The 26,349-nt window shown below is 45.4% G+C and overlaps 1 protein-coding gene and 1 long non-coding RNA gene across 3 annotated transcripts in view; one reads left to right on the top strand and one right to left on the bottom strand.

The window, feature by feature from the left end:
* Positions 1 to 11,518: 11,518 nt before the first annotated feature.
* LOC135876733 (uncharacterized) lies at positions 11,519 to 15,405 on the bottom strand. Its single transcript, XR_010561310.1, has 2 exons — positions 15,222 to 15,405; positions 11,519 to 12,195 (listed from the first exon to the last, which is right to left on the bottom strand). It is a non-coding gene; the product is annotated as an uncharacterized LOC135876733 (long non-coding RNA).
* HDAC2 (histone deacetylase 2) overlaps positions 14,824 to 26,349 on the top strand; it is a 44,702-nt gene continuing 33,176 nt past the window's right edge. For both annotated transcript variants that reach the window (XM_065402059.1, XM_065402060.1), the window contains exon 1: positions 14,824 to 14,935. In XM_065402059.1, coding sequence (XP_065258131.1) covers positions 14,884 to 14,935 — 52 coding nt within the window. In that variant the 5' untranslated portion in view covers positions 14,824 to 14,883. The remainder of the gene's footprint in view (positions 14,936 to 26,349) is intronic.

Below are 26,349 nucleotides of genomic sequence, written 5' to 3'. Positions count from 1 at the left end.
GCTCCTCAGAGGTATTCACAGTAGTTTGCAGAGTAGTGGTGGATGTGACACCCTAGTACCCCAATATTCACCACTGTCATGTAATTAGGATATCTTTTGAACAAAGTATGCCTTGTGAGGTATCATTCTAAAAGTCTTGATCTGTTAGACATTAATATCCCATTGGATTGTATGTGCTATCGTTATATGTGACGTTATGAATTTTGCCTATGTATGCGTTACTGAAACATATTGTGAGGCTGAAAACTCCCACAAGCAGCCTTTTGGGTACAACAGTAAAAAGGCCAAACAATGTTAATGGCTTATTGGGGAAATGCACACAAGCACAAGGATTACCCCAGGAACTATGTACAAGAGAAACCTCTCAGAGATAGCACTACACCAGGGGAACTGTTTGACCCAGGTCACAGCAAAAGAGCTTTCCAGCAAGTGGGAAGAAGATATAACAGAGGGGAAATGACATCATGATGGGACCTCACTCTCCCTACACCAACACACCTGGAAACACCTGAGGAATAAAGACTGAACGGGGGCAAGTGATGGTCCCAGGCTAAGGGATTGCTAGCCCGTGTACGAAAACCTGGGAAACCCAAGCTGCAAAGCCAAGGCAGCTTATGCCTTAAGAATCTGCTAGCCTGTTTATCACTCAGGGTGAGAATTTACTAATTCATCTCTTACCTATGTAGTATGTTAAGCTCAGTTTGCAGTTTTGTTTATTTACTAGGTAATCTGCTTTGATCTGTTTGCTATCACTTAAAATCTATCTTTTTGTAGTTAATAAACTTATTTTATGTTTTAATCCCAATCAGTGTGCGTTTGACTAAGGAGTCTGGGGAAAATCTCAGCTTGGTTACCACAAGTGTGCATGGTCCTCTTCACATTGAGGGAGAGGCGGACCGGGTGTTCAACTCATATACTGTACTGGCCAGATTTGACCAGGGCAGGACAGTATTGCTCTGGGGTCCTAGACTGGGAGGCTGCTGGTTAGAGAGCCTGCATGTGACTGCAGCTGGGGGTATCCCTACCTGTGTGAATGCTAGTGAAAGAGCAAACTTGGAGCGCTTTGCAGCTTGTCACAGCAGCACAGTGTGAGAGAGAGCCCAGGCTGGTGGGTCAAAGAGCTCAGTGGTACCCCAGTTCCAGGTGGCATCCCAGGGCGAACCCATCACAGTGGGGTCTCCGCCAAGTATGCATGCAGTTCTTTATAAAAGGGGCAGGTCTGCGGCCCAGCACTGGATCAACTGTTGGCCTGCCTGGTCTTCTGGAATGACTGACATAGTCCTTCACAGGGCCGGCTCTGGCTTTTTTGCCACCCAAAGCAAAAAACGCCCGGCCAGCCAGAGCAGCAAGGGTGTGGGGGGAGGAGGAAAACAAACCTGCCCCTGTCCGGAGCGGCGAAGGGGGGGGGGAAACAAACCAGCCGGCCGGAGCAGCAAAGGGGGGGGGGCGGGAAACAAACCTGCCCCCAGCCGGAGGGGGGGGGGAGACAACAAACCGGCCGGAGCGGCAAAAGGGGGGGGAGGGGGCCCGGGAAACAAACCTGCCCCCGGCCGGAGCGGCGAAGGGGGAGGGGGGAGAACAAACCGGCCGGCTGGAGCAGCAAAGGGAGAGGGGGACAAACTGGCCGGCCAGAGCAGCAACGGGGGGGGGGGAGGGGGAACAAACCTGCCCCCGGCCGGAGCGCTGGGCGGGGGGGACGACAAACTGGCCCACCTGCCGGAGCGGCGAAGAAAAGAAAAAATAAAAACAAACAAAAAATACCTGCGGGGCGGCGGGAGCGTGGGTGCAGGGGGACTCCTGGCCCTGCAGACCCCGGGCAGCGGAGTGCGCACCCCGGCTAGCGGGGGGGGGGAGAGAGAGAGAAGGGGGGTGGCCAGGGCTTCCTTAAGCGGGGCGCTGCCACATGGCCCCTCCCACTGCGCTGCCTGCTGGAAGGGCTCCGTGCCGCTCCGTTCGGCAGGCAGGGAAGGACGCGGGCTGCCCTACCGGGCTTGCTGCAGGGTGCTCCCCTCTTCCGCCCCCTACAGGGCGGCGGGAGCAGTAAACCAAAAAGAAAAAACCTGCAGGGGCGGCCAAAGTGGTGAAGTGCAAAACAAAACAAAACAAAACAAAACAAAAAAAGATTAGATGGAATGCCGCCCTTTGAAATCTGCCGCCCCAAGCACGAGCTTGCTCGGCTGGTGCCTGGAGCCGGCCCTGGTCCTTCAATTTCACTCAGCACTGCTACTGGTCCCTGTTATACCTCTTTTCCTGCATCCCCTGTGCAATCTGTTCGTAGATGTCCACATTTCTATGACTGGTCAGTAGCTGTGCTTGCACAGCCTCTTCTCCCCACAGGCTCAGGAGATCCAATATCTACTGTCTATTCCAAGCCAGAGTGTATGTGAAGCATGTAGCCAGCATGGTAAGCTGGGCAGTTACACACAATGATGGAGAGCTGCTAGGTGTGCTCGCCAAGCTGGGCAATCAGGAAAAGGCATTTCAAAAACTCATGGGGCTTTAAAGGGCAGAGGGACCTTCTGGTCTACATGACCCCTGGAATGTCAAGGTCACAATTATGACCAGAGCGGTCAGTGTCAGGTATTCTGGGAATGCTGCTGAAGGACTGTTAGGGTCAATATAGGTAACACAGTGTCTATAGTCCTGCTGTGTCGACATCAGTACATCAGTCCATTAACCAGGGCTGAATGGTGCTTGGGAAGGTGGTGTTACTGCGTCACTGTAACGGGGTACTTACGTTGGTGGGAGACAAATTTAACTGTAGACACATGCACAACTAAGTTGACAAAAGGTGGCTTACATCAACCTACCTGCTGTAGACCAGGCATAAGGGGGTCATTTCAGTATTCTTCCTTTAACTTCCCTTGTTTTCTGTGTTTACAGTATGTGGGTGTGAGTGAGCCTGTTAGGTAGCACCTGAAGAGAGGTGATATCCACCCCCGGTACATAGCGAATCTGTGGAAAAAGCTAGGATTAGTGGAGGAGGTAAGAGGCATTTAGGGGCCCTTTAAAACCATTCCCCCTACCACACTCCCCCAAAACAGTCAGTGTGTAGAAGATGTAGATAAAATGGTTTCTGTATAACAGGGGAAGTTTGGGGGTCAAGCCAGGAAAGAGGTTTGGGGGTTGATTATGGATTAGTTCTATTTTAAAAGTAATTCCACTATGGCCTGGGAATAGGTCAACAGGCTCACTCTGGCTCCTGCTAGTTTGTGGACTGTTATCCTTAACAGTGACAGTGGGCAGCTCTGTTTACAGGTGGTGATGGTGGTGGGACGGGGTGTTATCAGGGCCGGTGCAACCCATTAGGCGACCTAGGCGGTCACCTAGGGCACTACAATTTGGGGAGCGGCGACCGTGGCGGTATTTTGGCGGCGGGACCTTCCGCCACCTCTGTGGGGGGTGGCATTTCGGGGCGGGACCTTCCGCCACCTAGGGCGGCAGAAAAGCTGGCGGCGCTCCTGGGTGTCATATTGATTTAGCTTAATTTGGTCAGCTACTGAATTCAGATACATTGATTTAAGGCAGCTGTAAACAGTTTTAAGTGTCTATCCAGTGCATCATTTAAGTAAAGGGTTGGCTAACTAGTGGCTGGCTTTCTGGATGTTTTTCCACTACTGTAAGAGGTTGAGGGGGAGAAGAAGGAGAACTGCCTATAGTATATACATGAAGTCTGACTTTTGTGGCATATATTCTTTGCATTCTTCTTTGATGTAATTGGGCCTAAATCCAACAATTTATCCACAATGTTTTCAATTTTCTACTTCTGGTTATTGTCGGGGCTGACCCCTGATTTTTTTTCAAACAAAATCAGAATTTGCTTTTCATCAAAGAAAGGAAAAGCTTGAAAAGCCCAGTGTTTCTGGAAGATTTTTTCCAGTTTACTTGGAGCATTCATGATCATTGTGCCTTAGGTGAAACATTTCATGTCACTCCCGCACTCCCTGTTGTGAAACTGACTAGAAGCAGCATGAAGCTGGAAGCCAGGAATACATTTATTTTTGCCAATAAATATAGGCTTAAAGCTAGTGTAAAATCTGTTACTATAAACATCCTAGCACAATGAAACACTCTGGAAACAATTATAGTGTTAATACAAAAATATGATGAAATGAGGAAAACATTGTAAGAGACTTTGTTCATAATAACTGCTATCCAGTTAACAGGTAGTAGACTAGAGGTAGAGCATAAATTAAAACCTACTGTATGCTATTGTATCCCCATATAATCACATACTGACATAACAGAATGGCCACCTTACCCATTTAATTGCACAGAGTACAATTTTCCTGTTAGAATTGCAGAGTGGATCTCAGATACCACAGCTGAAACTGTGACTTGTCTGTGATTCTAATGCGGGGAAAAAAAGGGACCCTTCTCCATCTTTCATGTAATCAGTTTGATTTTATGGCAGCTTCACTACACGTAACATAACATGTTGGGACAAAAGCTTTAGGAGAAGAAGGTATGATGTCTCAAAAGTAGGTAAGATTTTACCTGAATGATTCCCCAAATCTTAATATTTCAGACCTGGCTGAAATTAAGATAATATCCAGCACCAAGGCTGTCCTTTCTATAAAATAGAATAATTGGTGCGCAAAAAGTCAATGGGAAGCCCCTAAGGAGATACAGATGTATAAAATACTATTAAAGCAGAAGAGTAACATTTTATACCAACACTCACTCACTTCTCTAAGATGTAAATAAATACACAGGTTGCAAAGCATCAAAAAATTGGGCCCGAAGAGGTATTGCTATGAAACAGGGAGACTCGTTCTATCCGAGGGTTTGTGTATATGGGAATATAGTGGTGTAAGGTACAGTGTGAATTTAAACTGATATAGTTATACAACTATAACTCTCAATGTGGACACTCTTGTGTCACTTTGGAAGGGGGTTACACTAAATGAAAAGAAGCCACTCTTATTATGGCGGAAGAGTGCCCACACAGGGAATTACATTGGTCTGTGTACCTAAGCCTGTTTTGACTGCATACAGCTTGGGGTGTACCAGAAAGCCCCACACAGCAGAGGTAAAAGTACTCCTTACAACAAACCATTGATTCAGCAGTAGTCAGTTACTGTGCACTATTGTTACATTCATGATTGTTGATAGAGACACAGTGTGTATATCAGGCAATTATTGAACCAAATAATTGTCTCCTAGACTCATTCACATATGCTTCTGACATGGAATTTTAAAGGGATCTGTGACAAAATGCATGTTAATAATGTGATCTGTGCTGTGTTTTTAGGTGACACGAGGCACGGTCCGTCCACATAGGCATCCAGGACTATTCCCTAATGGCCTGTGCTGGTATGAATGGATCCTAAGCTGGAATGGAAGAAGCAGAGCAGTGGGAATTACGAATGATCACATGCTTCATTTTCTCATTGTGGAGGGGAGTTGCATTGTATGTAAGAGAGCAGTATGACTGCTCAGAGCTCCAGTATGAAACTCCAGAAAAACCTGAAAGTCTCTGGATTAAGTTTAGAAGTGTGAGCAACAAGGGTGATGTCGTGGTGGGAATCTGCTATAGATCAGTAGACCAGGGGGATGAGGTGGACGAGGCTTTCTTCAGGCAACTAACAGAAGTTACTAGATCACAGGCCCTGGTTCACATGGGGGACTTCAATCACCCCGATATCTGGTGGGAGAGCAATATAGCAGTGCGCGGACAATCCAGGAAGTTTTTGGAAAGTGTAGGGGACAATTTCCTAGTGCAAGTGCTGGAGGAACCAACTAGGGGCAGAGCTCTTCTTGACCTGCTGCTCACAAACCGGGAAGAATTAGTAGGGTAAGCAAAAGTGGATGGGAACCTGGGATGCAGTGACCATGAGATGGTCAAGTTCAGGATCCTGACACAAGGAAGAGAGGAGAGCAGCAGAATACGGACCCTGGACTTCAGAAAAGCAGACTTTGACTCCTTCAGGGAACTGATGGGCAGGATCCCCTGGGAGAATAAGGGGGAAAGGAGTCCAGGAGAGCTGGCTGTATTTTAAAGAATCCTTATTGAGGTTGCAGGAACAAACCATCCCAATGTGTAGAAAGAACAGTAAATATGGCAGGCAACCAGCTTGGCTTAACAGTGAAATCCTTGCTGATCTTAAACACAAAAAAGAAGCTTACAAGAAGTGAAAGATTGGACAAATGACCAGGGAGAAATATAAAAATATTGCTCAGGCATGCAGGAGTGAAATCAGGAAGGCCAAATCACACTTGGAGTTGCAGGTAGCAAGGGATGTTAAAAGTAACAAGAAGGGTTTCTACAGGTATGTTAGCAACAAGAAGGTGGTCAGGGAAAGTGTGGGCCCCTTACTGAATGGGGGAGGCAACCTAGTGACAGAGGATGTCGAAAAAGCTCATGTATTCAATGCTTTTTTCGCCTCTGTCTTCATGAACAAGGTCAGCTCCCAGACTACCGCACTGGGCAGCACAGTATGGGGAGGAGGTGACCAGCTCTCTGTGGCAAAAGAAGTGGTTCAGGACTATTTAGAAAAGCTGGACGAGCACAAGTCCATGGGGCCGGATGCACTGCATCCGAGGGTGCTAAAGGAGTTGGCGGATGTGATTGCAGAACCATTGGCCATTATCTTTGAAAACTCATGGTGATTGGGCGAGGATCCAGATGACTGGAAAAAGGCTAATGTAGTCCCCATCTTTAAAAAAAGGAAGGAGGAGGATCTGGGGAACTATAGGCCAGTCAGCCTCACCTCAGTCCCTGGAAAAATCATGGAGTAGGTCCTCAAGGAATCAGTTCTGAAGCACTTAGAGGAGAGGAATGTGATCAGGAACAGTCAGCATGGATTCACCAAGGGCAAGTCATGCCTGACTAACCTAATTGCCTTCTATGATGAGATAACTGGCTCTGTGGATGAGGGGAAAGCAGTGGACATGTTATTCCTTGACTTTAGTAAAGCTTTTGATATGGTCTCCCACAGTATTCTTGCCAGCAAGTTAAAGAGGTATGGGCTGGATGGATGGACTATAAGGTGGATAGAAAGCTGGCTAGATCATCGGGCTTAATGGGTAGTGATCAATGGAGCCATGCCTAGTTGGCAGCCGATATCAAGCTGAGTGCCCCAAGGGCAGGTCCTGTGGCCGGTTTTGTTCAATATCTTCATTAATGATCTGGAGGATGGCGTGGATTGCACCCTCAGCAAGTTTGCAGATGACACTAAACTGGGAGGAGTGGTAGATATGCTGGAGGGTAGGGATAGGATACAGAGGGACCTAGACAAATTAGAGGATTGGGCAAAAAGAAATCTGATGAAGTTCAACAAGGACAAGTGCAGAGTCCTGCACTTAGGATGGAAGAAACCCATGCACTGCTACAGACTAGGGACCGAGTGGCTAGGCAGCAGTTCTGCAGAAAAGGACCTAGGGGTTACAGTGGACGAGAAGGTGGATATGAGTCAACAGTGTGCCCTTGTTGCCAAGAAGGCTAACGGCATTTTGGGCTGTATAAGTAGGAACATTGCCAGCAGATCGAGGGATGTGATCATTCCCCTCTATTCGGCATTGGTGAGGCCTCATCTGGAGTACCGTGTCCAGTTTTGGGCCCCACACTACAAGAAGGATGTGGAAAAATTGGAAAGAGTCCAGCGGAGGACAACAAAAATGATTAGGGGGCTGGAGCACATGATTTATGAGGAGAGGCTGAGGGAACTAGGATTATTTAGTCTGCAGAAGAGAAGAATGAGGGGGGATTTGATAGCTGCTTTCAACTACCTGAAAGGGGGTTCCAAAGAGGATGGATCTAGACTGTTCTCAGTGGTACCAGATGATAGAACAAGGAGTAATGGTCTCAAGTTGCAGCGGGGGAGGTTTAGGTTGGATATTAGGAAAAACGTTTTCACTAGGAGGGTGGTGAAGCACTGGAATGGGTTACCTAGGGAGGGGGTGGTTACCTAGGGAATGGGTTACCTAGGGAGGGGGAGGTTTTTAAGGTCAGGCTTGACAAAGCCCTGGCTGGGATGATTTAGTTGGGGATTAGGTCCTGCTTTGAGCAGGGGGTTGGACTAGATGGCCTCTTGAGGTCCCTTCCAACCCTATGATTCTATGATTGTTATTTTGCAATGTGGCACCACTGCCACACCGGTGAAGTGGCTGTAACAATTATCTTCTGTTACGGTGATTCCCAATTTTACTTCCTTCACACCATGCATGAGGAAAACCTGGGTACAGTATTCTCTACCCAGATCACATTTAATTAGATATAGGGCCATGCATTGTTTATATGGCAAATATGTAGCATACAGCATTTGACCATGGAATGACACATTGTGTTTCCTTTTTCTACAGCATGAAGTAAAAAAATCCAGGCCCCACTTCTACCCCAGTGTGCCTTAGGTTTATATTTAACATACATCTACAGTGAGGAACTTTTGTTAGAGAATGCTGTTTATATAACATGGCTGGTGGTTCATAATATTTTTATGTTGTAACTGGTTTGCATACATTGTGGACAGCTATCTTTTGATGAACAAGACCTAACTAGGCCTCTGTATGGATAAATGAGATTTAACTAGGGTAACTGTAGCGAGTCGGTGTGGCTCCCCGCCGCCCCGGAGGGGGAAGAGCCCATCCGGAGGCCGGAGTGGGCGGAGCTAGGGAGCTCAGAGTCCGCCCCCCAGAGGGTCAGGCGGCGACCCGGAAGTATAAAGGCTCGCCCTCAGAGTTCCGTAAGGCCCTAGCCGCCGGAGAGACCAGACGTCTCCAGCCTAGCTCGGGGCTGGGAAAACTCCACGGCCCAGGGCGGCCACCAGGAGCCGCCGGGCCTGCCCTGCGCCCGCTATCCAGAGGAGCTGCCGGGCCTGCCCTGTGCCCGCTAGCCGGAGGAGCCGCCGGGCCTGCCCTGTGCCTGTTAGCCGGAGGAGCCGCCGGGCCTGCCGATCAATCCCTGCCCTGACGAACCCATGGTCCTGCATCCCCCAGAGGCCGACACCAGGACCCAGGTAGGCCCCGAGGGGGAGTGTGGAAGTAGCCCGGGGGCAGTCGACCCCAGTCTGGCTGCAGCACTGCCAGAGCCTATGTCAGTGTGTTGCGGCCAGGATCCCCACTGACTAAGCAGCGGGTCTTCTGCCGCTGCTAGGGCCCCGGGCTGGGACGCAGTGGAGTGGGAGGGCCTGCGTCCCCCCTGCCACCCGATCCGTGGGTGGCAGTCTCCCCCTCTCCCAGGCCTTTTGAGGCTTGGGGCCTACTATTGTTGCTCAGCCCTGACTGAGGGCTTGAGCTCCTGACTCAGCGTTTGTTGCCCCGCCCTGACCTAGGGCCTGGGCTTAAATACCTTGTACTATTGTTGCTCAGCCCTGACTGAGGGCCTGAGCTCCTGACCCAGAGTTTGTTGCCCCGCCCCGACCTAAGGCCTGGGCTTAATACTTGGTGCTCGTTTGTTGCTCAGCCCTGACTGAGGGCCTGAGCTCCGGACTTCGCATTATTGCCTGCCCTGAGCAGGGCCGGGCTTACCATGTTCTTCCGGTTACAGCAAGAGCTGCCGAGGGAGACCCCACGGCCGGACGAATTTCCCTAGCTCACCGGTGTGTAGCGAGCCGGTGTGGCTCCCCACCGCCCCAGAGAGGGTCGAGCCCCGGCAAACTCTTGTACAGTAACACTAAGATCTTATTTCTATTTGAAAAGCTATACATTTTGGTGGGTGATGTGTCATCTAAGTATCCATGCAGGTGCCTTTTTAGGTACTGTTGGCATCTGAGAATTACATTGTGTTCATTTGGATTACAGAATATTTCTGGTACCTGTTCTGTGTCTAATAAATAAATCAAGAAACCCTGACAAATAACTTTAAAACTGGCTGCCTAAATTTAGGATCTTAAATCCTTATTTAGGCTCAAGATCTATGGCCAAATTTTCAAAAGTGCTGAGCACTCAGCAGCTCCTATTGACATCAATGAGTGTTCAGCACTTCTGAAATTCAGGCTCCTCATTTTGGTGATTAATATGAACTCTTAAGTTTGGATTCTTAAATTTAGTCACCAATGCTCAGATCCACAAAGGGACTCAGTGTCACGACACCTAACTTTTAGGCATCTAGAAGGGGGATTTGGGCTTGAGCCTGAGTCTGGCTTACATTGCAGTATAGACAAACCTTTAGGAGCCTATCTTTGGGAGAGGGACAGGGCTTAAGACACACCTTGTTATTATCGCCTATTGGCTTGCTTAGGCAGAGAATGGCTTTTTATGGCTCTCATTCTTAGGCACTTATCTCTCACCATTCATTGTATAGGAAGCCTGGACACCTAACTCAGGCTTTGTGAATCATTGTGATTCACAAAGTGGAGTATCTTAAATCCAGTCCCTCTCCTGGAGATAGGCTCCTAAAGGTATGCCTACATTGCAATGTCATTTCAGGCTCAAGCCCAAATCCCCCTTCTGTGTACACACAAGTCTGTCAGACTCATGCCAATATGCCCTCAGGACCCGGTGGGGAGAGGTCTGAGCCCAAATCCCACTGGGACTCAGGCCAAACTCCATGTTACAGTGTGGATGTAGCTCGGGCCCCGGTCCCAAGACTTGTGTCCTGAGAGTCTGCCAATGCTATTCCAAGGAGCCAGTGTTCCTTGCCATTTCTATCCCAATACTGGCCAATCGACTCCCAGGAAATGGAAGCAACCCCCTGGTTCAAGTTCAGCAGCTCAGTATGTAACCCTTCCATTTTATTCTGACCACTGAAGTGCAAGCAGAATGAACCTTCTCCTGAGTTGGCTATGTCCACTGACAAGAAGAAGTTCTTTGCGAAGCGTGCTGCTACCTGGTCATGGGACTACAGTCAGATACCAGTAAATCTTTGGTGTGAGGTGAGCAAAATGTCCAACTTTGGTAAGAGTAGAAATTACCTGTGTAACAAGAAACAGCCGACAAGCTAGCAGCATTGGGGATTAAATGGACTGGTGATCAGTGCAGGGAGCAAATTATGTGGCTCAAGAGTGACAATCGGAAAGCCAGGGATGAGAACCACACCTCTGGGAACTCCCTGTCATCCTGCCTCTTTTATGAGGACTTTGCCCAGGTGCTGGGTACTGCACTGAGCCAACAACAGTTCACAATAGCCTGATCAACTAGGATCAACCTTCTAACCCCCAAATCTAATACACCACAGTGGAGCCAGCAGCTGCTGGATCAGGCTAGCAAAGTGACTGGTGCTGATGCCAGTGACCAATGAGGCTTTACCACTGGAGCAGCTGCAGCCCATCCTGGGTCCATACATGGAGGAGCTGTTTGATGACCATCCCCCCCCAGAACAGAAGCCCACCGCAGAACCACCAGGAGAAACAGAAGAATCAGAAGTAGTCCTGGAATCTGATAAGTTTCTGGCTCCATGTCCAGTGTTATTAATACATGAATAAGAGGGATTTCCGGATTATGATCCAATGCAATTTTGTTTACATACCACCATAGCAGCGTGTAGCCGCTCATTGCAGAATGCATGCTAGCGCCTTGACATCTCCCACCCACCCCCAACACTATGTAGAATTCAAAATGGAGACCGGGAAGCGCAAACAGCAGTAACACAAGCAAAATTTTTACTAGATACTCTCACATTCTTACAAAGATGTGCTTTGGTGTTAAAAGTAAGAACTTTTATATTGCTTTCTCTTATAGTAAGCCGCACTGTACAAATTGATCAAGCTACACTGTAAACTGTATGGGGGAGGGGAAATCCTGTCTGAAATATGGCAGGGGGGGTTGTATGCAGTCCAGAAATGTGCTGGCAAATGGGGGAGGGGCGGTGATGGCTGTTCTCTGAGAGTCTGTATTGTCCTGTGTGTGTTTGTGGTCCATAGGTAGATATAGTCTGAGTAGGTGATATCATAAGCCATAGCTGAACCCGGGTAACTGCATGAACCCAGAGACTTCAGCAGCTTACAGGGAGGCAGTAAGCCATGTGGATGCTAGCACAGCACCCTGTTAATCCCCCCAGGAATTTTAACCCAATGCTGGGTGCTGATAGCTGCAAACTTTTTTCCAGAGTAGGCACTCCAGATGGGTAGTAACATTTCAGGAAAGAGCATGTCTTCCGGGCCTCCATCTGTAAGTCACCAGCCATTCCATTTGTAGATGTGTTGCTCAGTTACCAGGAGCTTGGAAACATCTTTGGTATACATGGGTGGGTTGCTCCTATGCCCCTTTGCAGTCAGGAACCTCCAGGATTGTTATGTCCTCCAGAATGTGGCATGCCTGAAAAGTTTAAGAAACCAAGGGTAGTAAACCACAGCAACTGCATCGCCCCAAGCAAAAATGGTCTGCAATTTTTAAACAATATCACTTGTAAATTTCATCTTGGCATTATGTGTGAAGGGTGTGCATTCTGCTTAACTCTCAGTCCAGGGAACATGAGTCCTATATCCATGGCCCTGGAGCAGGTAAGAAACTCCATTCACTCAAAACCATCAGTTATTTCAGGGACATTGTCTATGCTCACCACCTTTGGGTAAATCACATGCCTGAACACCTCAGAAATCTCCACCATCACAGCCCCCACCCTCAATTTGCCAACACCAAGCTGGTTAGCAACAGACCTGTAGTGGTCAGGAGCGATAAGCTCCTAGATGGCTATAGCAACCTGCTTCTGGACCTCTATGGCCCCCCTACTGTGTGTCCTGTCACCAGAGGGTTGGGGCAAATTGATCACAAAGTTCCAGAAATGGAAAATTTGGCCCTGTTTCGATCTTGGCTGTGCAACGTTTAACTTTGTAAAATCATGCCTACTGTGCATACAAGTAGGGATCGTGCTTTTCCTAGGTATAAGAGACATTTATATGCTCTTACATGGGAATAACAGCAGTGTCAATAATTACAATTATCATATCAAACAGCTTTTATGATAGCGTTAAATGCACTCTGAATGGAAAAGCATAAAGCACCCCTCTGCCTACGTGCAGTTATCATACCTGGAAAAACGTTAGCTAATACACTACTCTGAATGAAAGAACCCCTTAATGCTTTCTTATATAAAATCATCACATGTAATTTCATGTGGCATGGTATAAGCAGGGCACCCTCATGAGTAATTATTCTTGCTGGAAAACATGTAAAATAGTGACATTCATGAAAGTGAAAAATATTCACATGTTGAAACTGAAGTGTTTTCATGGATTCACAATAACAGTATAGTTCAAAAGAGAACCACTCATGCATTTTTGAAAGGGACACTGCAGATACTGCTTGTGACAGTCACTGAAGTAAAACCTATACTGAGATTTTTATTTTATTTCTTTAATTCCCTAAAGTATCCTTTACCACTTGTGTGATTGCATATATATATATATATATATATATATATGCAATCTATTGATGGCTGATGTTACACACTAAGGCCATCTGAATAAAGTTGAGCACAGCTCATAGGCGCCAACTCTGTGCATGCTCCAGCCCAGTAGCACTCACGGGGAACAAAGTGGTGGGTACTGAGCACCCACTGGCAACCCCCTTATCAGCTCGCCTCTTCCCCCCAGTGCCTTCCACCCACCTGCCCGGCTGATCAGTACTTCCCCCTCTCATCTGCCACAATCAGCTGTTTCGTGGCATGCAGGAAGCTGGGGGGTTGGGGGGAAGAGGGAGGAGAAAGGACAAGGTGTGCTTGGGGGCTGAACAGGGCAGAAGGAAGGGGGGCTTGGGAGAAGGGGTGGGGTGGGAGCAGGAAGAGGGAGGGTGGAGCTGGGGGTGGGAAGAGGTGGGGGGTCGAGCAACCTCCAACGCATTGGAAAGTCGGTGCCTGTGGCACAGCTGTAAACCTTTTGCCAGACTTAATGACCAGTCTGTACAACACGTCACTCTGAAGTAAATGCAGTGGTGCATGTACAGCTGTTTTGGAAATAGCAAGTGTTGCGTATCCCTAGTGCAGCAGTTCTCAAATTGTGGGTTAGGACCCCAAAGTGGATCATGATCCCATTTTAATGGGGTTGCTAGGACTGGCATTAGACTTGCTGGGGCCTAGGCCTGAAGGCCACGCCCCACCACCCAGGTCCAAAGCCGATGCCCAACGGCTTCAACCCTGGGCTGTGGAGCTCAGGTTACAGGCCCCCTGCCCAGGGCTGAAATCTTTGGCTTTAGCACACCCGTCCTGGGGGCGGCCCCGCTTTACCCCATCCCAACCCAGGGACTGTGTTTTGCTGCCGCCCCGCACGGCTGGTGCCAGCCCAGATCTCAGGGGGTGGCTCTGCCTCCCGCCGACGGGGCCAGGGCGGGGTAAGCAGGGAGCTGGACCGCAGCCCGTGTAGCACATTGTTCCAGCAGCTCTGTCTACCGGGGCCACCTGCACCCCGAGGGGTGGCTGGGGCCCAGCCCCGGGGGGCGCGGGACGCTGGCTGCGGAGCTCTGAGTGCAGCGGGAGCTATTTCCCCCGGGGATGGCGGGTGAGACGGGGCAGCCGGCGGGCGATGCGCAGACCCCGTCTCCTCCTGGAGCACGAGACGCGATTCAGGCCGATGGTCGTAGGGGGGGCTTCGCGCATGCGCGAGCAGAGGCTGTCCTCATTGTGGGGAGGGGGAGAGCGCGCGTCGGCTGCTACCTCACGCAGTCGGGCGGGCTGTACCACTGTGTAACGCGGAGGGTGGGGCCCCATACCCATTTCCTTTGTAACGGGGGCGCCTTCCATCGCCTCCCGCTCGGGCCGGGTGGGGGGATCTCTCCGCGCGGCTTCGCGTCCAGCGCTGGAGGGCGGCGGGCGAACGGAGCGAGGGACGCGTGGCGAGGGGACGCGCACCAACCCCCTCCCCCCGGCCCAGCCGCAGAGTGGGCGCGCCCCCCTTCCCCGCTGTTGATGGTCGGGTCGGTGCGTTGCTGCTGCCGCTGCCCCCGGCGTCGCGAGTTCACGCTCGCTCAGCTCCCTCCCGCCCGGCTCGGCCTCAGCCTCCCGGCGGCCCCATGGCGTACAGTCAGGGCGGCGGCAAGAAGAAAGTCTGTTATTACTATGACGGTGAGCGGCGGGACCGGGGGGGAGCGGCGGCACCACGAGCTGAGGGACGCGGAACGCTGGTTCCCCGGCTCCCCCCGGGTGCTCCGTCTCGATCGCAGACCCTGGCCCCCCCGGGAGCTCTCCCGCCCCCCGCGCAGGCCGCCCCGGCCCCCCACCAGCCCCGGCGCGGGGTGTTTGGCTCCAGGCACGGCTGGGTCTGAACGGCTGGTGGCGGCTCCGCCTAGGGACGGCGGCTGCGGGCTGCTGGGGCCGAGCGCAGCCCCCGTTATCAAGGCGACGCTCTTACCGCCTGGTGTAGCAGCTGGGGAGCCTCCCGCTGGGGGCCTCCGTGTCTCATACGGAGAAGCGGGTGGCTGAGGGCGATGGACGCAGCGGCTGCTCCTTGTGTTGTGGCAGCCTCCCGGCCGGGAAAAACACAATCGCGCGCACGACTGTTTGCTGATGTGTCTGCACATCTTGGCTCGGGGTGCTCCCATGCTCATCGATTCCGCAAACTACGTCTTGTGACTTATCTGACCAATAATACATAGCTAAGCCATGTTTGAAATTTGGGTTGCTTTGCATTGAGTTTCATGTATTTGCAGCACACCGTAAGGTGGAAACCTCCCTGTCTCCCACCCCCAAAAAATCCCCACTCTTCACAGAGCAGGAAAGTTCCCTTTGCTCGCTGATTTTCTGCTCACAGCCTGAGGCTAAAGTTATTGGTCAAATTACTTGCTTGGGGCTAAATTTCTGCATAAATAAAGATGCATGGGGTAGGTTTTACTCTTGACAGTTGAGAATGGGTGGCATGGATGGGGAATTTTGGTGTTTGAGGTAGTGAAGAAAGGTGATGAGACTGCTTTGCAGTTCCTATTATATGCATTGTCATAATTTGAGATATGGAGAACAGTGTCTCCAGCCTAGGATGCCAAAGGTGCTGCTGCTGTGGTAGATTGGTTGGTCAGAAATCCCAGACCTGAAGAAGAGCTCTATGTGGCTCAAAAGCTCTCTTTCACCAGTAGAAGTTGGTCCAACAAAAGAGATTTCCTCACCTACCTTGTCTATTCAGAAAAATGGCAGATTTGTTGGGGCCTAGTCAGGGTTTCTAACGTACTGCCAAGTCAGGCAGAGTTGTGTGGTTGCCGCCCCCTTCTCTTTGTCCTTCTCTCTGCTTCTTTGTTCAGCATAAGGGGGAAAGGAGGCCCTTATTAAGGAGAATTTTGCTGAAACTGGGATCTGACTTTTCTTTGGTAGAAGAGTAGGCACTGTTAGTCTTGCTCAAGGGAAGATTGCATTGATATTTGTTTATATTTGCCTGTATTGCAACTAAAAATGTAGGTATACAGTTGTGCCAATGTATCAGAAAAAGCAAAGTCTATTTGATAAATACAGGTACCATTTCATTAGAGTGCAATACTCTGGCATTTTAATAGTAGCATAAGAATTGTAAGCACCATTGCTTGGATCCCTACATAGCTGAAAAATTGCACGGGGGAGGGGGAAGAAAAAAGCACTGGGTTAAGGAACAGTTCTGTGTTGGCAGGGTGATGAACTAGTGATCAAATTGATCTCAACCACCTCAGATTTCCATGAAAATGGATGTTCCTGTGGTCAGTTGGAGACTCAGTATTTTTCTCCATGACAGTTCAGACTCCTAATTTTTTAACATTTTTCTGGCTCTGTCAGAGTATCTTTCCCATTGTCTACTGTGATCATCAATATTCCTAGTATTCATCTGGGTTAGAACGTTTCAGAAGATTTAAAAAAACAAAAACAAAACATGAAACCAACATTGAATAAAGTGCCAAAGTCAATGGTTATTTTAGACTTCCTTTCCAAATGTAATAGGTCAAAACTGCACACTTAAAAATTAGCAAAGCTCATCAGAGAAATTTTTAAAACTAATTCTCATACCTCTGGGAAAAGTTCCTAATCCACTTACAGTTCATTCAGCATTTCTTCTAATTTCTATGCTGTGTTGTACCCACAGAGGTTTGTAAATATTCCTCCTACTGTATGTAAAGGGAAAAGGGCTCACAACCTTAAATGATATAAAAGTTGTAATATGAAAATACTACAACAGATAGGGAAGTACATCTGTGGGTGGATGCAAACTTACACATAACTGACAACATCAAACTGGAGTTCATTAAAGATTTCTTCGCAGTTTGTTGTGTCAAAGACTTTTGTATAGAAACATGGCTCCTTCATTTAAGTTTTGCTTCTAATTTTCACTTAGTTTCTCTGAAAATATGTAGAAGTCAAGAAGTGTACACTAAAAATTCCAGTATGAAAGAGGCACTGTAATTCAATGTAGTGTGTTTTAAGTTGTAATCTAGTACCTTCCCTGCTTTGTAATAATTTTACTATGGTTATTGGCAGAGAAAAGTTACTATTTCAAATCAGCATTTCACTTTGAAAATCTGCTTACTGTATGTATTGAAATTAACATCTGCCTGTCTTATTGACAGTTTTGGTACCTTTAAGTCTTGTTAGTACGGCAAAACTCAGCAATGGGAGAACTAGCTTGATTTTACTCCAGCTTATGCTTGTAACAGAGTTGTTAACTAAGTCCATGTTGCAGAATTTTTATTGCTGGTGGTGATGTGTTGAGCTAGAAAGAACCCTAGCTTGACTTTCAAATCGTAGGCTAACTGCAGTGAAGGGAACATTGTTTTACTTGAACTGAGGAAGTATGATATAGAAATGCTGAGATAAACGCACAAACCCATGATGCTATTTTTAGAGTAAATTCATTCTATTGCCAGTCTTCAGAATTAGTATGTGCGGGCTTTAAGGGTATGTTCACACTGCATTGTAAACTCAGGTCTATGGGACCTTTTTCTTGTTCAATGTTCCCAAGCCTGTGTTTAAGCATATACGTTATATTGTAAACTTGGCCTGACAGTTGCTGGACCTGGATCTCACAGCCATGCTAACGTGTCCGTGCTTCCCCATGTAGACCTTCAGACTTGGTTCTGTGGGTTCAGCTGCATCCACAGTGCAAATACGGTGAGGCTTGGGCTCTGACTCTCTCCAGCATGGTCCTGAGAGCTTGTTGACCTGAGTCAGACTGATTTGTGTGTGGAGGGAAGGGAGGTGGAGGGCTCAAACCTGAATCAGAGCCTGGGAATAGTGTGTGATGTAGACAATATAGTATATTAAAATGGTATTTTGTTGGTTTACAAGTGTCTCTTAGGTCCTTGTTTACGTTGACTAGAACAATGCTTAGATACAGTTTTGTAGAACCATACTGTACAGTTTTCTAACAATACTGTAGCAGAGTTGCAGCTGATGAGTAGATTCATAGACTCCAAGATAAGAAGGGACCATGGTGATCATGCAGTCTGACCTGCATAATCCAGGTCATAGAAGTTCCCCAAAATAATTCTTAAAGCATAGTTTAGAAAAACATCCAGTCTTGATTTAAAATTGCCAGTGACCGTTGGTAAACTGTTCCAATGATTAATTACCCTGTTAAAAATTCACATCTTAATTTTCTTTTTGAATTTGTCTAGCTTCAACTTCCAGCCATTGGATCTTGTTATATCTTTGCTAGATTGAAGAGCCCTTTAACATATTTGTTCCCCATGTAGGTACCTATAGACTATAATGAAGTCACCCTTTAACCTTCTCTTTGTTAACCTAAATAAATTGAGCTCATTGAGTCTCTTACTGTAGGTATGGTATGTTTTCTAATCCTTTGATTTTTTTGGCTCTTCTCTGAACTCTCTCCAATTTATTAACATCCTTCCTGAAATGTAGATATCAGAACTCGATGCAGTACTCCAGCAGCTGTCGCACCAGTGCCAAATACAAGAGTAAAATAACCTCTAATCCTACTTGTGTTAGCCTTTTTGGCCACAGCGTTGCAATGGGAGCGCACATTCAGCTGATTATTCCCAAATTTTTTTGAGTCACTGCTTCCTAGAATAGAGTTCCCCATCTTGTACACACTCAGGAACAAGGAATATATGCCATACTTTGTTTTAATATGGCTAAATGTAAATCTTACATTGTTGGCTTGCCTCCCAGTTTACCAAGCAATCCGATCACTCTGTCAGTGACCTGTCCTCTTTACTATTTACCACTCCCCCAATTCTTCTGTCAGCTTCAAACTTTATCAGAGATGATTTTTTCTTCCAGGTCATTGATATATTGTAGGCAAACATATTACAAGTATTTTTAGATTATCTTTCTTATATATATCTTGCATAATTTAATATGGATGTTTAAAAGGTCCCTTCTGCACTGATATTGTAGAGATCTAGGCTGGAATATGTTCCACGTAGGCAACACTAAACCCGTTTGAATTATGAGCAGGGCACTACTGTGCTCAAATGCTGTTTAAATACAGTAACATTTGTAATGTAAATCAGCCACAGTTCAGCATGTTATAGGCATATGTAAAGTTTTCTAAAACTGAAAACTATTTCATACATGTTTCCAAGTCCTGTGCCTCATAGTCTGGAAACCCATACATCAGCCTCCATGCTGTGTTCCTATAATGGTACTAGGCTGGTCTTCGATTGTAGTAGTGACTATGCTGACAAGCTTAAGACATGCTAAGAAAAATCTCTGGACACACAACTAGTAGAAAAGACTGAAGTGAATGTGCAGATCTTAGGATTGGCTGACTACCTTTCCAAATATTGCACCATGAATTTATCCACTGCTTTCTAGATACATTTGTGATTACTTTAGTAGAAACCATAGAATTTTCACATAGAATTGAATGTGTGGGAGTAAATTATCACTTGGAAAAAACAGAGTAATAGTTGCACAGTTACTTCAAGTGTAATGTTTTGGAAGTACGTTATGGTAATATAGTGGCCAAATTTTTATTTCAGTTGAGCAGATGTGTATTGCCTTGTGTTGTGCATGCATAATAACTTTTTTTTATATGTAGCTTAATTTACAAAATGTGGTATACTCACTTTGGCTCTGATCCTACTAGTGTAAGACTGACTTCTTAATTGTACTTGTTACTGAACTGACTTGAAAAACGTTATGCTACTGCTATAAAAATGCTTACTAAAGATGCAGCCTATTGAAGTGCTTCTACAGGCACTTGGCTGCTTTGTAAGCTTGCTAATAGCTACTGAATACGCAAGCTACATTTTTTTTTTTTTTATAGTTAACAATAGTAGATCCCATTGAATTCAATGGGGAACTATGGGTATTTAGTACTTACAGCGAAAGAAAGAGTTAATCTAAAAAAGCCCCCAAAACCTGTGCATACCTGTTAATTCTGGCTAACTGTTCTTTTAAATTCAGGACCATATCTACTCCAAAGAGAGCATTGTAGTAGGCAAGTATAATGTGCAGTTTAAAGTAAATACATCAGAGTTCAGAATGTGGCAATATACATATAGTAACTTTTTGTAAGTTTGAAATATTTTAATTTCAGTTAATGCTGTGAAACAAACTGGGAGAAGCAAAAAAAAAAGTTGCTAGGACATCTGGTCTCCATTGGTATTCCATTTGTATAGCATAACATAAGGACAATGCAGGGGCAGAAAACAAACCTTATTTTTGAAATTTCTATTTGGTTTGTCGCAGTTTATGCTTAGAAGAACTCTTGTGCATGACAGTGTCTCAGTGTTAGTGCAGTTATTTGTGACTGACAACCATATAATTGATATTGGCCAGACTTGGAAGCAATTGCTCGGTATCTTTCTTTGCTGAAACGCTCTTGTGATTAAACTGGTGGATTTTCCTCTTGAGCCCCTTATGCCTTGTCCCAGAAATTGCTATCTTATTTTTTGTCTATTCTCTTTTATTTTACTGTCTCTGTACTTTTTTTTCACTTATCTTTTTTTCTCCTCTTGATTTTCTTACTCTCTTTCCTTCCCCTCTATAGTTTTCTCCAGCTTACCAGAGATTCACCTACACTGGCAAAAATCAGATGTGCATAATTCACCAGAGTAGTTGTGATAGAATATGTGGTCTTAGGGTAGTCATCAAGTTATATGTACATTTACAGCAGCGTGTAGAGTACAGACACTTTTACGCCCAGCTATGATGGGTATAAATAGCAATGAAGATTGTGCAGCTTGGCTTAGATGAGTAAAGTGCCCTGCACACCTACACGCTAAGGTAAATACCTTACACTCTCTCTACACACCTAAGCAGTGGCTCCCATTTCTACACTGCTATTTTCAGCAGCGTAGTGTCCTGCTGCCTGCCCCTGCCAAGCAGTTCCTCGCTTCTCTGGAGCCTTTTCACACTGCCTCCCACATTGCTACAATCTTTTGCTGCCACAGGTAGTCACGCTTGTCACTGAAATGTGTAAGTGCAGCTGACTTACTGCAGGCATGGAGCTACACATGTAATGCCTATGCTCTAGTTCAATGGTTCTCAAAGCTGGTTCACCGCTTGTTCAGGGAAAGCCCCTGGCGGGCTGGGCCGGTTTGTTTACCTGCCGCGTCCGCTGATTCGGCTGATCGCGGCTCCCGCTGGCCGTGGTTTGCCGCTCCAGGCCAATGGGGGCTGCGGGAAGGGCGGCCAGCACATTCCTCGGCACGTGCCGCTTCGCACAGCCCCCATTGGCCTGGAGCGCTGAACCGTGGTCAGTGGGAGCCGCGATCAGCCGAACCTGCGGACGCAGCAGGTAAACAAACTGGCCTGACCCGCCAGGGGCTTTCCCTGAACAAGCGGCAGACCGGCTTTGAGAACCACTGCTCTAGATGCCACTGTAAATGTAGACAAGGCCTCAGGTATTTGTCCCCTTGCAGTTTCTAATGCTGTTCTTTTACCTCGAAAAGGAAAATGCCATTATATTCCTATTAGCCAAATATGCAAACTGCTTACATTTCACATATAGGTGCTTAAACTAACTTTGTAAAATTTATTATAAATATTTTCCTGGAAAGGAGGACTTCCTTGCAAATTAAAGTAAAGGTTGATAGATGTGATGTATACATCTATGGAGGATACCAGGACAAGTTTTTAAAATGAAAACTTGTATACTTATCTTGACTAAGTTTCATGAAGGGAGATGTGTGATCGAAAAGGTGTTTCTGCTTGCCGTTTTGTCATGCATTTCTGAAATATCCCAGGTTTCTTAAACACATGCTTCTCAGAAGGACTTGAATGCTGAAAATATATTTAAAAGTTGTTTCTGTTACAGAGGCTTTAAAAAAAAAAAAATTAGGTGACTGAGTAAAAATACTTAATTTTACTCAATGACCTGGAATGCTGCTTTTAATTCTGTTTGTCTCTTTATCCATTAACCTTTTGAGGGGGAAAAAATCAGTAATACGGTCTCTATTTTAAACACTACCCTAGTTACTAATCTCCAAAATGTTGTTTTTAAGTTAGAAGATTGGTAGGAAATGTAAACTCTTTTTATTATGCATAAATAACATTCCAAAATGCATTTTTTAACACTTGGAGAAAATATACTATTCAAAGGCTTTATTGTGCAATAATTTGGCTCCTTAAGTGCCAGACTGTATTGCTGGCCCAGAGCCTTATGATTTAGTGGTTCAGCAGTAGTTTCATAAAACTAAATGCTTACCTGCTTGGGTTTTCCACCTATACTTTCAGGAGCATATATTGCTCTGGAGGATGCTTGCCTGATTACCAAATGTTACCATATTTGGTAAGGTGTGTTAGCCAACTCCAGCAACATCATACTGTCTAAAGTATCTTATAACCCAATCAAGCTTCAGGCCTGGATATGATTGCAGTGGTGGTTGATCTCTTACCAGTGGAATTTTTTTATTAAAATGATATTGCATTGTTATTGGTAGACTTTGACACTGATTATGATGTGGTGTTTAGTTGTAGGACCTAGTATAAGTGGAATGGTTTGCTTTAAGGTGATTATATTTAGTCTTCTCAGACAACCTATAGGGTTGTGATGTGCAACTGTTTATTTTCCCTTGAGGCTCTTGCTAGCGTAATCCTTGGTACATGGTTATGTCATCAATATGGTAGTAACATACTTAGGCAGTTCACCTAGCCATCCCAATACCTGCGTACTTGTCTGTATGTACATCAACACATACAGTGGCATGTAGAGTACAGACGCTGCACGCCCAGCTAGTTCATGTATAAATATCAGTTTAGACAGTGAGACTTAAGCAAGTAGAGTGCTCTCCATGCCTGAACCCTAAGGTATATATCCTACACGACTCTACATGGACAAATAGTGTCTCTCATGTCTACACTGCTATTTTTATGCCAGTTTGGTACAATTTCCTGAAAATGATTCCTATCTCCAATACGGACCTAGTCACAATAATATCTAAGTTTGTCACCTATCAACTGTGGGGGTGTTCTTTACCTGGGGGCTGGCTGGGAGCCATTGGAGGACTGACCTGGCACAGAATGTGTCTGGCTCCTCCTCAGTGGAATAGTCTGAGCTTTTTGGCACTCCATAGTTGCAGTGGCTCTTCTCTTTGGTAAAAATTCAAAGTGTTGGGTGTCATCTGGTAAGCAATATATGGTTTATAATGCAGTTATGTCCAAGATTAGAATTTTTTCTATGCCCTGCCATGATCTCTAGTCTGCAAGTGCACAAATTGTCAATTACTAAAAAAAATCTGGTGCCATTGGAAGCAAGCCATGCTCCACTGTGGATTGTTGTTGCTTTTGCAGTTGCTCCCACTGGCTACTTTCTAAGGTTCACAACTGGCAACAGTTGCACAAGAGACAAGCCAACTCTTTTTCAGGTTAAGTATAAATAGTTTTCCACCCAGTCTTCACCTACTCCCGCCAAAAAAAATGCGTGTGGACCATCAAATAGGTTTCTTGTCCCTGATAATAAAGTGGCATACCTTTTTTGTGCTAAATGCCAAAATATGAGAACTAAAAATACATGTAATAGAGTGCCTACTATAACCATTAAATTTGAATTATCATTAGTCAGTGGTCTCAAAATGGTTGAGGGAGTCGATGGTCCACAGTACAAAAAGTTTTGAGAGGGGAGACGGGTCCATGGGGTTCTTTCTTACTAAGTGGCCTGTGAAATGTGAAAGTGGGAAAATTATTGATCTTAACTTCTGTCCAGTGTTCGTCTGATCTGTAGTCAAAACTAAGGTGGTGACCTTCATATAAGAGAATTATCTATCTAGATCCTTAAGAACTAAAGAAATTATCTAACTTTTCTTTATCCATTAAACTTGAGTAAAAACCCTATTAATTGTATGTAATGCCCTAGTTACTTGAGTAGCGGTAGTATGCTTATCCAGACGCTCCCTGGGTTACGCAAACCCGATTTACGGAAATCTGGATTTACGGAAAAAGTTCCGTAAGTTTCATAAGCTGCTTTTTTGGGGGGTGGGGGGAGGGGGTAGTTGTTGGAGATACGTTCCTGACTTACGCAAAATTAGACTTACGCAAGGCGTTCCGGAATGGAACGCTTGCATAAGTCAGGGAGCTTCTGTATTTTCAAAAGCTGATCTGTGTATTGAAATAAAGGAAGGTGGTAACACAAAGGGTAGTCATATCCAGTTAGTGAGCTGCTCACGTGCTAATATTAAGGCGAAACTTCGTACAGCTGAGAAGTCCAAAAGAAGCTTGATTCTGAAGGTGAAATGACACATTAATTAGAGAAAATAAAAACATTAATTTTACTTTTTTAAAGAAGTAGCTTCTGAAAAAATAAGCAATGTGCAGGGGAATGTTTCTGAATGCAACAGACCATATATAAAATATGCACCCTAATGGGCACTTTGTGACAGACTTTTTTTTCTCAAATACCTCTATCTCATGTCTTTTCAGGAATGATTTTTAGGATGCACTCTGAAACTTCTAATTGGCACCCCAAGGCTATTCACTTAAGGGTGTCTTAAATATTTGACAAAGGGGCTCCCTACACATTAGGACTAAATAAATTAAATCAAAACTAGTTTCTAACATTTGTAACATTTCCTCTATCTTCTGTCACTGAGAATCAAAAGCCTCAAAAATAAAATGGAATCCAAGGTTATAGGCATAACATTTATTTTACACAATGGGCAGGGCAAAAATATAGAAAACATGAAACAAAAATAGGTGATACAGAAAATTCATTATGCAGAACTATCGGGTTTATTACCTTATGATAGCAAGGTTACAAAGAAAAGAAAACAACTTTAACAAAGCTTAAATTTGGAGTTCTCAGGAACTGTAAGTCATCTGACAATTAAAAAGGTGCCTTTTAGATCCAACTCCCTTCCTGTTTCAGGCAGTAACTGACTGTGTATCTCTTTCTAATTGAAGCAACAAGTTCATGTAAAATGATCTTGCCTGTTTGGCTTAGCTGAGTTACAGTAATTGAATCACAACATAATAGGAAGACTAAATCACCAGTGGAGTCCTCTTCAAAGTTTCCTGTCTCCCCTTACTCCTCCGTTTGGGCCTGTTAGTTTCTTCCCATTCTGTTTCAGTCCACAGCTATGGCCACCTTCTTTCCCCACACAGCTTTCACGTGAGGGTTCCTGGTTCTGGCTTCCTTTCTCCCTCTGCCTCTGAAGTAGTTCCCTTGGTTCTTTGTAGGGTGACTAGACGTCCCGATAAAATCAGGACTGTCCCAATATTCAGTTGTTTGTCCCGCGTCCCGACGGATGTATGGTCGGGGCGCCTTTTATCCCGATGGCTTGGGGCACTTTTTTGGCTTGGACGGCGCTCCACCTTTTTTATTTTTTATTTATTTATTTTTTTGCTTGGGCCCTGCCCCCCCATGTGTCCCGATATTTTGTTCTTGTCATCTGGTCACCCTAGTTCTTTGTGGGGTGGATTGATTTAAATCACCAAGTAGAAATCCTAGCTTTAAGTAATTGATTTTAATCAATTTTTCCATTTGTATTTCAGTATTGTCTAAACAAATGTATGTTCTTATTGATTGGTATGACCATTAAAACATGTTCATTTACAGCTAAATAGAACCTTTACACTAGATTTGGTACATCATTTTGCTACCCAGGAGGGTACACTACAGCAATACACATTTATTTTAGCAATTATGTATCTTTAATATTTTCAGATTCATATGAATTGTACATTTTAGTACGTTATAAAATGGTAAATGATGTATTGCTTGTTTACGAAATAATTAACTTTTTGCTCATAATTTGTGTCAAGCTGCATAAGGACGGTAACTGGAATTCAATTAAATGCACAAAACAACATAGAAATTTTGTTATTAAAACAAGCCCTTAATGCAGTACATGGCCTATTATGCCATATTTATAAAGCTTGAGCTCAAAATTAGTTTCCCCTGATTCTTTCTTTATATAGAAAAGCAGCCTTTAATTCAAAAGTTTTTGATAGGCTTGTGGATTCAGTATATTTATTTTTTTATTTAGATGTTTTAAGAGATTATATGATAAAGCCTTAACATATTTTGTATTAAATTCAGATTTAAATTTAAGCAGGCTTATTTTTTAAAAGAAAAACTTAAAATAATTTAAACAGAATAAAAAATGTCCGCGCCCCCCCCC

Source organism: Emys orbicularis, chromosome 3 (assembly GCF_028017835.1).
Source record: "Emys orbicularis isolate rEmyOrb1 chromosome 3, rEmyOrb1.hap1, whole genome shotgun sequence".
In the NCBI taxonomy this organism is placed as follows: domain Eukaryota; kingdom Metazoa; phylum Chordata; order Testudines; family Emydidae; genus Emys; species Emys orbicularis.
Note: the sequence above shows the minus strand (reverse complement) of the source record. Positions and strands in the feature narration are given on the sequence as shown.